The 14,106-nt window shown below is 33.5% G+C and overlaps 1 protein-coding gene across 1 annotated transcript in view; it reads left to right on the top strand.

Annotated features, from left to right (window-relative positions):
• Window positions 1-14,106, top strand: part of LOC114332298 (high affinity cAMP-specific and IBMX-insensitive 3',5'-cyclic phosphodiesterase 8) — a 1,526,162-nt gene that overhangs the window by 215,023 nt on the left and 1,297,033 nt on the right. The window contains exon 2 of the mRNA XM_050658208.1: window positions 7,682-7,865. Within this exon, the coding sequence (XP_050514165.1) occupies window positions 7,733-7,865 (133 nt within the window). The 5' untranslated portion in view covers window positions 7,682-7,732. The remainder of the gene's footprint in view (window positions 1-7,681; window positions 7,866-14,106) is intronic.

Below are 14,106 nucleotides of genomic sequence, written 5' to 3'. Positions count from 1 at the left end.
GACCCACACTGTACCTCCTGTTCACAGCAGATATACCTGCCCCGAAAATCCGACCCTAGCTTCTCAGATACTACAAAGCCACTTAAATAGACTTGAAATATGGTTTAAACTGTGGAGAGTCAAAGTTAATAGCTCCAAGTCAACACACATTACGTTTACATTAAGGAAGGGGATCAATCCAGCTGTAACCTTTAACACACCACTACCAATAAGAAGTGACGTCAAATACTTGAAGATTTACCTAGACAGCCGACTAACATGGCAAAAGCATATTTGGAACAAACGACTGCAACTGGAACTCGTATATAGAAAGATGTACTGGTTTATGAATCAAAAATCACGCCTAAGTCTAGACAATAAACTGTTTATCTAAAAATGTGTACTGAAACCGATCTGGACGTATGATATCCAAATCTGGGGAACTGCCAGTGAAACAAATCTACTAAAGATACAGCGCTTTCAATCAAAAGTTATAAGGCCACTGTGCCAAGCTTCTTGGTACATTTCCAACGATAATATACATAGGGATCTTCAAGTCCAAACCGTCAAAGAAGAAATTATTTCTCTGTGCTCCAAGTACCACAATAGACTACAGGTTCACTCAAACATATTAGCATTGATTAATAAGTACAGGAATATTTATAAGGAATATTTATAATCAATGATATTAGTCACCAATCTCCTGACACCCCTACAGAACAGAAGACTAAAAATAACAGACACTCTTGACTTAAATACTAGAAACTGATTAATCATTCCAACTTATTACTATTGTACTATTCAAATTAATTCAAAATGACTAATAACTGTATTAGTTCAATTATTATTGTACTCTTTTAGGTATTCACCACTGGGTCAATACTGACTGTGTCACTTTCTTAACACTCGTATGTATTGTTTATTATTTTGTATAAAATAGATTGCAATAAAATAGATGTCAAAAAAAATTAGCTAGGAATTTTTCCATAATTTTCGACATGACAGGTAGTAGGCAGTAGACTGACCTATTATTGGCCGGTAAGAAGTTGTCTGGTTTTGAGGTGTACCAGGTTTAGGGATTAGCATTAGTTGCCTAGGTTTCCTAGAAAAATCTGCGTTAAATATTGAGTTTTATTTTGTAAAGAAATTCACATGTACTGCGACGATTTTCCCTCATGCCATTTTGCAAATCGATAGAGGAGTATTGATTCTACTTTTAAAAATTTTGGCCTAAGGGCTACTGGTGCCATAAGGGTGTTAATTATGACCTAAATATGTAATGTTAATAGCTGAATATCCGTGATTTCCTTCGTCTTGCCACACAAATACACAAATAAAAGTGTATTAGTTTTGACGATAAGGAACCTGCAAAAAAGTGTAAGGACATGTAGTGAAAACGAAAAATTGTATATTGGAAAAGTTGCGGACAATAAGGACAATTCGATTTTTAGAAAAACAAACCCAGCTCAACTCTAAATTTCCTTCTCTTTTTGTGCTTATCTCAGTGCCGCTTTAACCTAACTTCGGGCCCTGGGCACTATGGATTTAGGGGCCCCCTTCATTGCTATTCGTTGTCAATTTTTTTAAGAAAAAAACACATGCATTAACCTGCATTAACTATAAACGTTTATTGTAAAACCCATACATTTTTAAAAATTATAAAAAGGATTTTTAAAACAAACGAGAGAAATAGCAAACGCAAAAAATATTCCAGAAAATACATTTAAAAATATAAAAAAACAGAAAGTTCTAAAGAACAACACATGACAAACAAAAACATATTCTAAATAAAAAATATATAAGACAAAAATTAGCTCACTTTTTTTCTTGACTAGGCCTTAGCAAACTGCCATATTAATACTATCAAAATTCAGTTGCTCCACTTCTTCATTTTTTACAATAAAATAGTGATAATGTGTCTAGATTTTCTTGGTCCTTTGACCTATATTATGTATCTTTATTTTTTTTAAAGCCAAAAAAGACCGCTCGCCTGACGCATTAGAAATTGGTATCGTCAAATAAACTTGCAGTAAAGTTAAAAATTGGCAAAAGTTGCCTTTTCATCCTGATTGACACCGAATTTTCAAATGTTTATTGAAATTTTGGCATAACGTTATATTATACTGAATAATTTCATTATGCAAGTTCTCTTTAGTTTCACCAACATCTTTTTTATATTCGTCGCATAAAATATTAATTCACTTTTTGACTTCTTCTTTATTTAGCGTAAAACAACATCTAACAGTTGATGTAACATCTTTGTAGCATTACTCGTATATGTATTCTCTTTAAAAGATCTTGAGAAATATTGTGGCAGATAACATTAAATAGGTAGGTACTTCAATTTGTTCTGAATATCTCTTGCCCCTTTAAAATTGTTTCACTTTCAACTGCTTCATCGAAAAATGTTTTTTCTTTGTTCTTTGAATTGAAGGCCAATTCCATAGAATATGAAGTAAAGAAACACAGACTTACTCACAATCATTTAATACTTTGACGGCCGGTTTCGATGTCTACACTATTCAGATCATCATCAGGTTGGCGTTACAAGTAGTTAAATGATGCCGTTACAAGGTTTAAGGTTTAAGTTTTAACTACTTGTAACGTCGACCTGATGTTGATCTGAATAGTGTAGAGATCGAAACTGGTAGTCAAAGTATTAAATGATTGTGAGTAAGTCTGTGCTTCTTTACTTCATTTAATATGGACTCACATATGCAATCCATTCAATATTTCCATGGAATATGTTTGAGATTATTGCCTTCACTAAAAAATATTTTTAGTTTCTAGTTCAATTTCGCTTAATTTATTTCTTACGTCTCCAACACAGCTCAAATGTCATTAATTCTACTCCAATTGACATGTCCACAGTTTCTAACGTTTTGCTTGTTGCATTCACTCGTTTTAAAATTCTTGCCCAAATCAGTGTCAATAGAGTATCCAAGTTAACCTGTCTCAAAGGTATCCATTTTATTATGCAGTGCCTTGGCTTCACTTCTAACTGCTGCTTTTTTGTCTCTATTATTGCTTAATTGGAAAAATATGTTTGATGGATCCGTAGTTTTTAAGTAAAGCATTTACAGCGTCAAAAGTTTCTACATGTTTTGGTTTCATCGCTTCCAGGAATTCATTGCAAGTTTGGTCAGACAGATAGCTAGCTGAACCTTTTTCTTTATTCGCATTCCGCTGTAAATGCTGAGCTAAGAAGTTGTCAAAAGCAAAGTATACAAGACAATTTAAGTAATTTCCCTTATGACGGCTCGTTAAATTCTAATGGGATCAACGAAAAGAGAAGCAAGTAATTTAATGGTGACAACAACTCTTCTTAGGTCTTAGGACCTTTACTTAATAGTCAGTTTTGCGTTCTACTTGCTCTTTGAAGCCAGCGTCTATAACTCCAATTTAACTGATGATCCATCTAACTCCAACTGATGATCTTGTTATTAATATAACCATAGAGTTCAGATGAAATTTACTTTCTTCGTGAGATTTGAGTAAACTATTCAAATATTTCCAGTGGGTAAAATAGATCCAAAATCAGTTAAACTAGTTTTTTCAATTGAAAATAATTTGCACGGGTAACAATAAACAGCTTTAACACTTCTCTTCGCCTCCATTGGGTTTTACTCTATAAGAGTTGCTTTCATTTAATCTTCTATAATAAGCTTTATCTACAGCTTCATACATTTTTTTACAATTTTAAGGAATCGCTCTTTGGTTTAAAGTCAGAGTTCTTATTTATCAGTCTTAAAATCAGACCATATCGAAATCGCAGGTATTTCGTAGTCTTTCTCTATTTAAAAAAGATATGGTCCTCGATTATTTGGTGGACTTTAATTTGCTATTAATAAAAGGAAGCGTCCCTACGAGCCCCTCCGGGGCCCGGGCCCCTGGGCGCCCGCCCCAAGCGCCCAATTGATAAAACGGCACTTATCTCATATGAAATTTTCAATAGGTACACAAAAGGACATAAGGTATAAAATAGTGGTTAAACTTTTCAAAGGGTTTATGTTTAAATTTCCATGCCCATAAAAAGTATTTGCCCCGCGACAGAGACGACTCTAGAAACCGAAAAATTGCCTTATATTTTTTACTCGGAATAAACGCCAAATAAAGTTTTAATCAGTTAAGTGTGAAATTGCCAGAGGTACATTTATTTTATAGCATTTTAAGCCTCGACCTTCTTTCTAGAGTTCGTTTTCCTGTGACTCGGAAGTCAGACATCAATCTTCCTTAGATTAAAAATAAATTTTCATTTAGATATCTACCCTCGAGATTAAATAAAAATTTAATGATCTCTCAAACAATTTCATCGAGCTGAATTTATTCCGATTTAATGGTTTTTGAGCGGGAAATGATTTTAGTGACTTAATAATAAAAAAATAATATTACCAGAGAACGGCAGTTCTCGCCAGTGGCGCACACCAACACCCCCCTACACGCGACACTATATATACACGAAATTTTCGATTTTCTAAACCTGACTGATTTGAAAGATGGGCCAAGTCCCACCTTAAAGTTCAGGAAAAGACTCACCCATTCATATGTCAACCATTCATTTTGGTCCAAGGGTGTGGATTTTACGCGCCACAAAAGAGTTTCCAAATTCAAACTGTATCAAAGTTACTCTTTTGTGGCGCGTTTACTTCAAATTTAGCAAATATTATGGAAAAATCTTTTAAAATAAAACTAGAATTTTGTTTTGCATCAAAATGAAAATACATTTTCGCGCCACGTAATATTCATATCAGATCTTTTGTAGCTGGAATATTGTATGCGCCACTCATTTTTAAGGCGTTTAGCGGTTTTTTATTCTTGTCTCTTATTATAGACTAGGAGCCGGTATAGGTGAAATTTGCTAATCATTTTAGGCATGATAAGACCCTATAACTTAAATTAATAGTAGAACCTAAAAGATATCATATGAACACAGTGCCGTCACTTTTTAGTGGCACATGCGTCGACAGTGGCGCATCAAACTTTTCACTTATGGACGGGACAAATAAATTAAAAGGTACCCTCCCCCACTCTCAGAGTTCAATTTTTTTCATTTTTTTAAGTTCTATGTAATATATGAATTTGCAAGCCATAATTGTAGAAGCCTTGGAGGTTTAACCAGAGAAGGTTACCATTGTTTTCAGTCTGGTGGGATGTAGAGTAACATTATGTTGTTTTATATACCATTAGATTGTAAACTTAGTCTTTTAACAGCAGTTACCGCTAGGGCATCTATGCCATTTCGTTCGTTGCAATCCGTGAATGCACGCCGTTTTTGTTTTGGTTGGATCAGAGAGAGCAGCATATGTGCCTCCTGATGAGAGACTAATAAGTTTCGAAACCGGTAGAGGTGCTTGCTGCACTCTCTGATTGGACTAGAATATGGTGCGGCTGTATTTTCGTTTTGCAACGAAATTGAAACTGGTTATTCATTTTTGATTTACATGCTTACTCTGGAGTACGAAGGGAACCATTCTCGTTGGAACTTTATCGCGCTGAGCAGATGGGACGTGAATTATAAATTGTAAAATTCTTTCATCTTCTTAGTCTCAGCATCCGTTATGGCTTGCAAATTGTAGAAGCCTCGGAGGTGTAACCAGAGAAGGTTCCCATTGTTTTCAGTTTGGTGGGATGTAGAGTACATTATGTTGTTTTATATGCCATTAGATTGTAAACTTAGTCTTTTGACAGCAGTTGCCGCTAGGGCATCTATGCCAGAGAGAGCAGCATATGTGCCTCCTGATGAGAGACTAATAAGTTTCGAAACCGGTAGAGGTGTTTGCTGCACTCTCTGATTGGACTAGAATATGGTGCGGCTGTATTTTCGTTTTGCAACGAAATTAAAAATGGTTATTCATTTTTGATATTCGAAATAAGTTATCCATTCATTAAAGAAATTTATATAATTCGAATACTTTGGAAGAGTTCAAATATTTTATTTTTTGCATAGGTAAAAACTATTTTTTGCGTCTTATGAAAAAATATGAACAAATTTTCTAAAAAAATCTTTAAAAACTTCAGAGCATTATTCATATGCGCCCCAATTTTTTTTCAACGCCATGTACCTTGAAAACTGATGGCGTTATAAACATTTTTCAGTTTTTTACCCAGTAGAGACGGTGTTACCTTTTTTCGAAACATACTGTATATCTTTCATTTTTATTTGATATTATCCAGAAATGGTAGCAAGTTGTAATTTTCCTTTTTCTTGATAAAATTTACGTTTACTTTACAATTTAGTCAATATATGCGTACATTTTTAATTGTAATAATTGACTATGAAAATTTTAGATATAAACTTAAGTGCACAGAAATCGGCCCACCTAAAAATTTGGTCATTTTTGAAGTCTCGTATTTCCTAAACCTGCTCACCAATTTAAGTGATTTTTTAATATGTTATAGCCCTATTCTTCAAAAATATCGCTGTAATAATATTATTGTTAAACAGGTAAGTGTTATTTTATACCGGGTGTAACAATGATAGTGTGTTTTTTCCTCAAAGTTCGGAACACCCTGTGGAATATTTTAGCATATATAAAATATTGACATTAAAACTCAACTGTAGCCTTAGGCTTTCTTAACATTTTGCTTTTTGATTAATTCGCTTATGTTGGATAATAAAAAAGTTAGGTATTTTAACAACTAGCAATGTTCTTCATCAATACAGGGTGTTTCTAAATAAGTGCGACAAACTTTAAGGGGTAATTCTGCATGAAAAAATAATGACCGTTAGGTTTATAATCATATGTTCGCATATGCTTTGTTTCAGAAATACGGGATGTTGAATTTGTTCGTACAATCTGACGATTTATTTATTGCTCTAAAACCGCATGAGATATACAAACGAAATTGGGTAGGTTTTAAGAGATAATTATTGCGCATTTTTTGGTATACAGCTAAGAATTTTATATTCACCATTGGCGTGCATACGGGTAATATGACCGGGTAATATGACCCGTATGCACGCCAATGGTGAATATAAAATTCTTAATTGTATGTCAAATATGCGCAATAACTACCACTTAAAACCCAACAAATTTCATTTGCATATCTCAACCGGTTTTAGAGCAGTAAATAAATCGTCAGTTTGTAAAAAAAAATTCAACATCCCGTATCTCGAAAACGAAGCATTTGCGGACATATGGCTATAAATGAAACGGCCATTATTTTTCATGCAGAATTTCCCCTTAGAGTTTGTTGCACTTATTTTGAAACACCCTGTATTGATGAAGAACGTTGCTAGTTGTTAAAATACCTAACTTTTTTATTATCCAACATAAGCGAATAAATCAAAAAGCAAACTGTTAAGAAAGCCTAAGGCTACAGTTGAGTTTTAATTTGAATATTTTATGTACGCTAGAATATTCCACACGGTGTTCCGAACTTTGAGGAAAAAACACACTATCATTGTTACACCCGGTATAAAATAACACTTACCTGTTTAGCAATAATATTATTACAGCAATATTGCTGAAGAATAAGGCTATAACATATTAAAAAAATCACTTAAATCGGCCAACAAGTTTAGGAAATACGAGACTTCAAAAATGACCAAATTTTTAGGTGGGCGGATTTCTATGCACGTAAGTTTACTTAATCCATTATTCGTCATAAATTTACTTTTCATCATATTACTTTTTTTTTAAATAACTTAAAGTTCATTTAATCATCATACAAATATTATAATACTTCTTTTCTTTTCCAGGTATTCGCGGCGCTGTAAAGGGGGGTGAGGGAGCCGCGCGTGTCGGGTGGAATGGGCTGCTCCCCGAGTGCCTTGTTGGAGCATATCCACAGGGACCCTTCCCAGAATCATCATCACGAAAAGGTTCACGTCTCCAAGAACGCCACTGGACCGACGCCGACATCCACCCAGGCGGCCGTCAAAGGTCAGTTTTCATTTATTTCATATTTGAATATCTTCGTATATTTTTATTTTTGTCGATATCAAAAATTTCCAAATGAAAAATTGGACGTACAGGATATTTTCTTCTTACGGTTGTGTTTATAGGTACATATTTAGTCTTTACTATTTTAATGCCATAGAGTGATTTTAAAAATAATTGCGCGGACCAAATATACCCAATTTTCATGGGGTATATTTGTCATGTAGAAAGACGTCTTAAACTTTTAGAATTTTGACTCTTTCGCATTTTATTTGTTTGACTATTATCGAATCGATCTTATCTTGCATAATAACTAAGTGTGCGACGGGAACCTCTTTCAAGACAACAGACCAACAGACTCAGTAAAACACAGTTTAAAAATAAAATAAATACACTCTGGGCCAAAATTAACCGGCCACCTTAAAAATGGGTAATTTTTGATGTCTTATATCTCCTAAACCTGTTGTCCGATTTAAGTGATTTTTTTAATATGTTATAGCCTTATTCCTTGACAATATCGCTATAATAATATTGTTGCTAAACAGGTAAATTTTCATTGTATACCGGGTGTACAAATCAAACTGTGTTTTTTTTCTTAAAGTTTGCATCACCCTGTGGAATATTCTAGCATTTGTAGGATACTGAAATTAAAACCTAACTATAGCCTCATGCTTTCTCAGCATTTTGTTTTTTGATTGATTCGCTTATGTTGGATAATAAAAAAGTTAGGTCCTTTAACAACTGGCCATGTTCGTTATCAGTACAGGGTGTTTCTAAATAAGTGCGACAAACTTTAAGTGGTAATTTTACATGAGAAAATACGGACAGTTTGCTTTATAAACTTATGTCCGCAAATGCTTCGTTTCCGAGATAGGGTGTGTTGAAATTTTTCTGACAAACAGACCAATACAATGAAAATTTACCTGTTTAGCAACAATATTATTATAACGATATTGTCAACGAATAAGGCTATAAAATATTAAAAAAATCACTTAAATCGGACAACAGATTTAGGAAATATAAGACATCAAAAATGACCCATGTTGAAAGTGGCCGGTTAATTTTGGCCCAGAGTGTATATTCTGGATATTTATATACAGTTCAAAATTAAAAATAATAAAATAAAAGATCATTCTATATTCGTCCCGTACCGAAGCGAGCTGCAAAAGAAATAAATTTATATTTAAAACTCGCAAAGTACAGTGAAAAATACAAAAACAAAACTAGTGCTCACTCTAATGACTTAGTGCGCGGAACTGTTTAATGTCAACGATGAAGTGCGTCGACTAAAGCGTTTTAAGCCTACAGACTTAATAAACAGATTTAAATAAAATTAATTAAAAATATCACAAGGAAAAATTCCTGTACTGGCTGTATACCATAAATCACAAAAAATAATAACCTTATCTTCTAAAAGGTATATTTAAAATCCCTAAAAAGGGCTGTATCACAACAAAACGTTATCGGAATCAATATTCCATTATCAGTGTTATCACCTAAGTATAACTCTATAAGTAAAACAAACGTGAGGTTAATTCTGAAAAAGGTAAAAAGTAAAACCCTTAAATTGATATTAAACAGTTGGGGTTACATTATATTATTTCATTTTAAAGGATGTTAAAAATATTTCCAGATTTACCCCTGGCATCACATGACATCAACCATATTGGTTGGGAAATTGTAGGTAGAACCTCACATGGCAGAGTTTAGGTGACAACTGACCGGAATGGCCCTCTGAAGTATTTCAGCACTAGACTGACACCGTACCTTGACAGAATGTAATAATATGTGTAGTTACTTCAGCCAAAAGGATTTAAATTTTATGTTAATATTTAAAATAATAACAGTAGTGAAAAAAATTGTTGGGATTAAATTTAATCTACCCTGAACAAGTATGATGGATTAAAGTTAAAAATTATAGAATCAAACAGAAGTGAATTAATACTTTCTTTAGGGTAGGCAATTATCATTACATAGTATTGAAAATTATAGATTGTAAATACAGAGTTGTACTTTTCTAAGATATTAGTTAAGCTGATGTTATAAGCTTAATATTTGGTGTAATTTATTAATAGAAGGATCCAACAAAATAGATAAAAGATGATATATATTTAGTTTGTAATGTAAATAAAAAAAGTAGTAATATGAGGAGACCGAGAAATCCAGAGACCCGACATCAAAGTATCTGGAGATGAAAAACTAGCAATGATGGGACAGGAAGGATATAAGGTTATTAGTGTGTAAGAAAATTAATTAACATTTACCACTACATTATTAACTTTGTTTGTAAATTGTATGTTAAAGGAAGCCTCTCACTGGAGAGAATTCCTACATGTCATTTTTTTTTCTTCTAATTGTCATAAAATTTACTTATTGTTATATTATTATGAAAGAAAACAGATTGTAAATTAAATGGAGCTTTAAAAAATATTTAAAACTATTATCAAAAATACAATAACAACACAGTATATACAATCGCGATCTCGCTATACGGAATCAATCTATCTACATGATTACACACTCAGACTCGTAGTCCCCAATCAAACATCGACCCATCGACACAGTTACCCATCAACCAAGTCCAGACGGAGGAGGCGGCTACCGCTCACTACGCTTGCAGTTCCGGCGGAACGCCTCCTCACTACAGAGCGCGCCCACCTCGGCAGGTTCCAATTCAATCCATTGCATATCTGCCGTTTGAGTTCTGCCCAGTTCACTACACCAAGAATAACTGCTTCATGAGTATCCTTGCTCGTCTTAAATACACTCTCGGTAGCCATCACTCCTTGGCTTCGCTGGAGAGATGCTATGTCGGAGGTTGCGTGAACATAGAAGCGCGTTCGATCCTCTGCTGTTGATCTGTCGAACGACGAGCTGCAGGCATCATATCATTACAAGTGTCTTCATTTTCCATTTGCATAAATAAATTCTGAATAAACCATGTCTTTAATAATTTTAAAAACCCCATAATTACTTGGAACAAAAATTTGTCTATACAATAGCTGTTATATTGATTTACGAATTGTAGGAAAAAATATGTTAAGAAATATAAATACATAGAAAGAAACATAAATATTAAAAATTAAATTAAATACATCGTCTAAATTAAAAATACAAAATTGTAGGTACAACCGTTAGCATCTAAACATTCCGTATGTGTATTTGGCACCTAGGACTTTTCTATTGGTTCTTTGCGGCACGCGGCCATATTTTAGCCAATAGGCGGCGAGGTGCCAAACACATATATGGAATGTTCTTTGGTGCCAAATTCATATACGGAATGTTAAATATTAGTAGACCAAAAAAGACGAGTTTTTATTAAAGTCAGTTAAGAGGAGACTGATTTAAAAGTATTTATTAATACAGTAGAGCGTCGCTAATCCGAACTAATTGGTACAGGGGTAGTTCGGATTATCAAATTGTTCGGATTAACGAACAAATGTTCAAAATACATACAAAGCTCATAAACATAGTATATATTATATACATACGTTTTAGTTACAAGGAATAAAACACCTGCATAATAAATTGTATGTATTTCTGCATTAACAAAACAAAAATTCGCGGTCATATTTTGCCCATATTGTCATATTAAGGGCCGGTACTTTATGTCTCGATTAACAGCCCGTTAGTTAACGGAGGTTTAATCGGGACCTCTTTAGGGTTTCTTGCGTTGTAATAAATGCAATTATAATTATTATTATACTTATTTATAATTATAATAATACTTAGGGTCTCTTGCGTTGTAATAAATGCAATTACAAGTATTATTATAATTATAAATAAGTATAATAATAATTATAATTGCATTTATTACAACGCAAGAGACCCTAAAGAGGTCCCGATTGAACCTCCGTTAACAAACGGGCTGTTAATCGAGACATAAAGTACCGGCCCTAAATCCAAAAATTCGGTCCGTTATCATATTTTTAATTATATAATTTTTTATTTGCGTTCGGATTAGCGATCGTTCGGATTACCATGGTTCGGATTATCGACGCTCTACTGTATATTATTAAAGAATTAAAGAAAAATAAAACAGTGCAATAGGAAATAAAAAAAAATATATTTACATAATTAATAAAAAATTTAAATGTTTTAAATGTAATATTTATGAGAAATTCAATGTCCTTCGCCATGTTTAGTTTCATTTGTTTGATTTTCTGCGATGTTGGAAGAAATATTGTGACGCCTCTTTAACCCTTTTTTGAGAAGGTTCATCTTTAGGTAGTCGTCCAAATGGTAAAATTTTTGACCCTCTAGTAACACCAGTGGCGGCTGGTCCTATGAGGCAGGTGAGGCAGTGTCTCACAGTAATTAAATTACTGTTATATTATAAGATTGATTTTTATGTTAAATAAACTAAGGGTTAAATTTTGTGTTTTTAGTTGTTTATTTTGTTTTTTTATATAAAAAGCGTAAAAGAAAATTAATTATTATGAAATTGTAATAATAAAATCAAAATAAATAAAATAAAGTTATTTTTTACGAAATAAAAGGAAGATATCGAGCACTGAGTTTTATTCAATCTTAAAAAGTAGACTTTCGTCCCCTAGAGCATCTTCAGGGGCATTTCGTCAAACAAAGGAAGGTATTCTCGAATGTAGTTAATTGTCTGAAGTGGTGGCAACAAATTTTGTTTCTTGCTTGTTTGTATTGCCCTATATTCAATAGGATTTACAATATAATAGGTCTGAATCCCGCGTATGAAAAACAAGTTGATTAATAGCAAGCTGAAAATTTGTTAATAGCTTAAGGGTGTCTAGTCGGACAAATTTTGATATATGGGAATACTGGAACAGGGGAAGTTTTAACTGTGGAACAGGTTGAAAATTTGGAACGGTCAGACCACGAAAACGGCACATGTATTTTGTCCGACAGAACAAACTTTAACTCTCAGGACAGAGATTAAACTCTCATGCAAAAATCAGACTGCTATTTATCACCAAATGGGCGTTTGAATAAGTGGAACATGTAGAATATGTCAAATGACAGGAATTATGACAGGTGATAAATAGCAGTCTGATTTTTGCATGAGAGTTTAATCTCTGTTCGTCTGTTCGGAGAGTTTCTATTCTGTCGGACAAAATAAATGTGCCGTTTTCGTGGTCTGACAGTTCCAAATTTTTAACCTGTTCCACAGTTAAAACTGCCCCTGTTCCAGTGTTCCCTCCCATATATCAAAGTTTATCCGACTAGACATCCTTAAGTTATTAACAAATTTTCAGTTTGCTATTAATCAACTTTTTTTTCATACACGGGATCCAGACCTATAAGATTAGTTTTAAAATGTATTTATTACGTGTTTGTAGGTATATTGTTTGCGTACAATAATTTCAATTTGGCAACTGATTAAACAAAATCAGTTGTTGTCCGTTGTTCTCATGTAGTTTCTAATGTAAATTTTGCTTAATATGGCTGTACAACGCCGAGGAGACGCAAGAAGGACGAAACATCTGATGCATACTGTTTTGATATGTGGTATTAGTAATTATTATTAGCTAAAAAACAGCTACTATGAGTATGAACCTACCACAGACTTGACCAGAAAACAGTTTGTCTCTCTCTCTCTCTCTAAATACCAGCCTGCCACCTAAAATGGTATCCGAGCTTTCGTTGCTATTTTTGCCAATAAAATATTTATTTAATATAAGTTGCAAGCGTTAAAATAAATATAGCAATGTTCTGTAGACGGCCTCACGTTATGACTTCACAAAATTGACCTTCCGCTCATTAAAGAGAAGCTAACCACAATAATAATAATATTCCTCAAGTGTAGTGTGCCTCACCATCTTGTACTATCACGAGCCGCCCCTGAGTAATACCCAACTTTCTTCGGCTGATTGATATTGGTTGCACTCTTATTTTAGCCTTGTGTTCAAATCTCCTTGACGAGAAACTTCCTGCCGTGTTTAAAAAATTTTCCCAAAGCCGTTTTGGTTTTAATATGGGATAATGTTTCGTGCAATAATTTTGATGAACCAGTTTCAAATGTTACATTTTTATCTTGTAGCGTATTATAAAATCTGGAAAAGAAAATTCTTGTTGTTCAGCTGTTTCATTTTTAGGTCTGGATCCCGCGTATGAAAAAAAGTTGATTAATAGCAAGCTGAAAATCTGTTAGTAACTTAAGGGTGTCTAGTCGGACAAACTTTGATATATGGGAACACTGGAAGTTTTAATTGTGGAACAGGTCCACTCATTATAATGCCCATTTGGTGATAAATAACAGCCTGATTTTTGC

The sequence above is a fragment of the Diabrotica virgifera genome, chromosome 8, assembly GCF_917563875.1.
Source record: "Diabrotica virgifera virgifera chromosome 8, PGI_DIABVI_V3a".
Classification (NCBI taxonomy): domain Eukaryota; kingdom Metazoa; phylum Arthropoda; class Insecta; order Coleoptera; family Chrysomelidae; genus Diabrotica; species Diabrotica virgifera.
The sequence above is the reverse complement of the archived record's forward strand: the minus strand, read 5'-3'. Positions and strand labels throughout refer to the sequence as shown.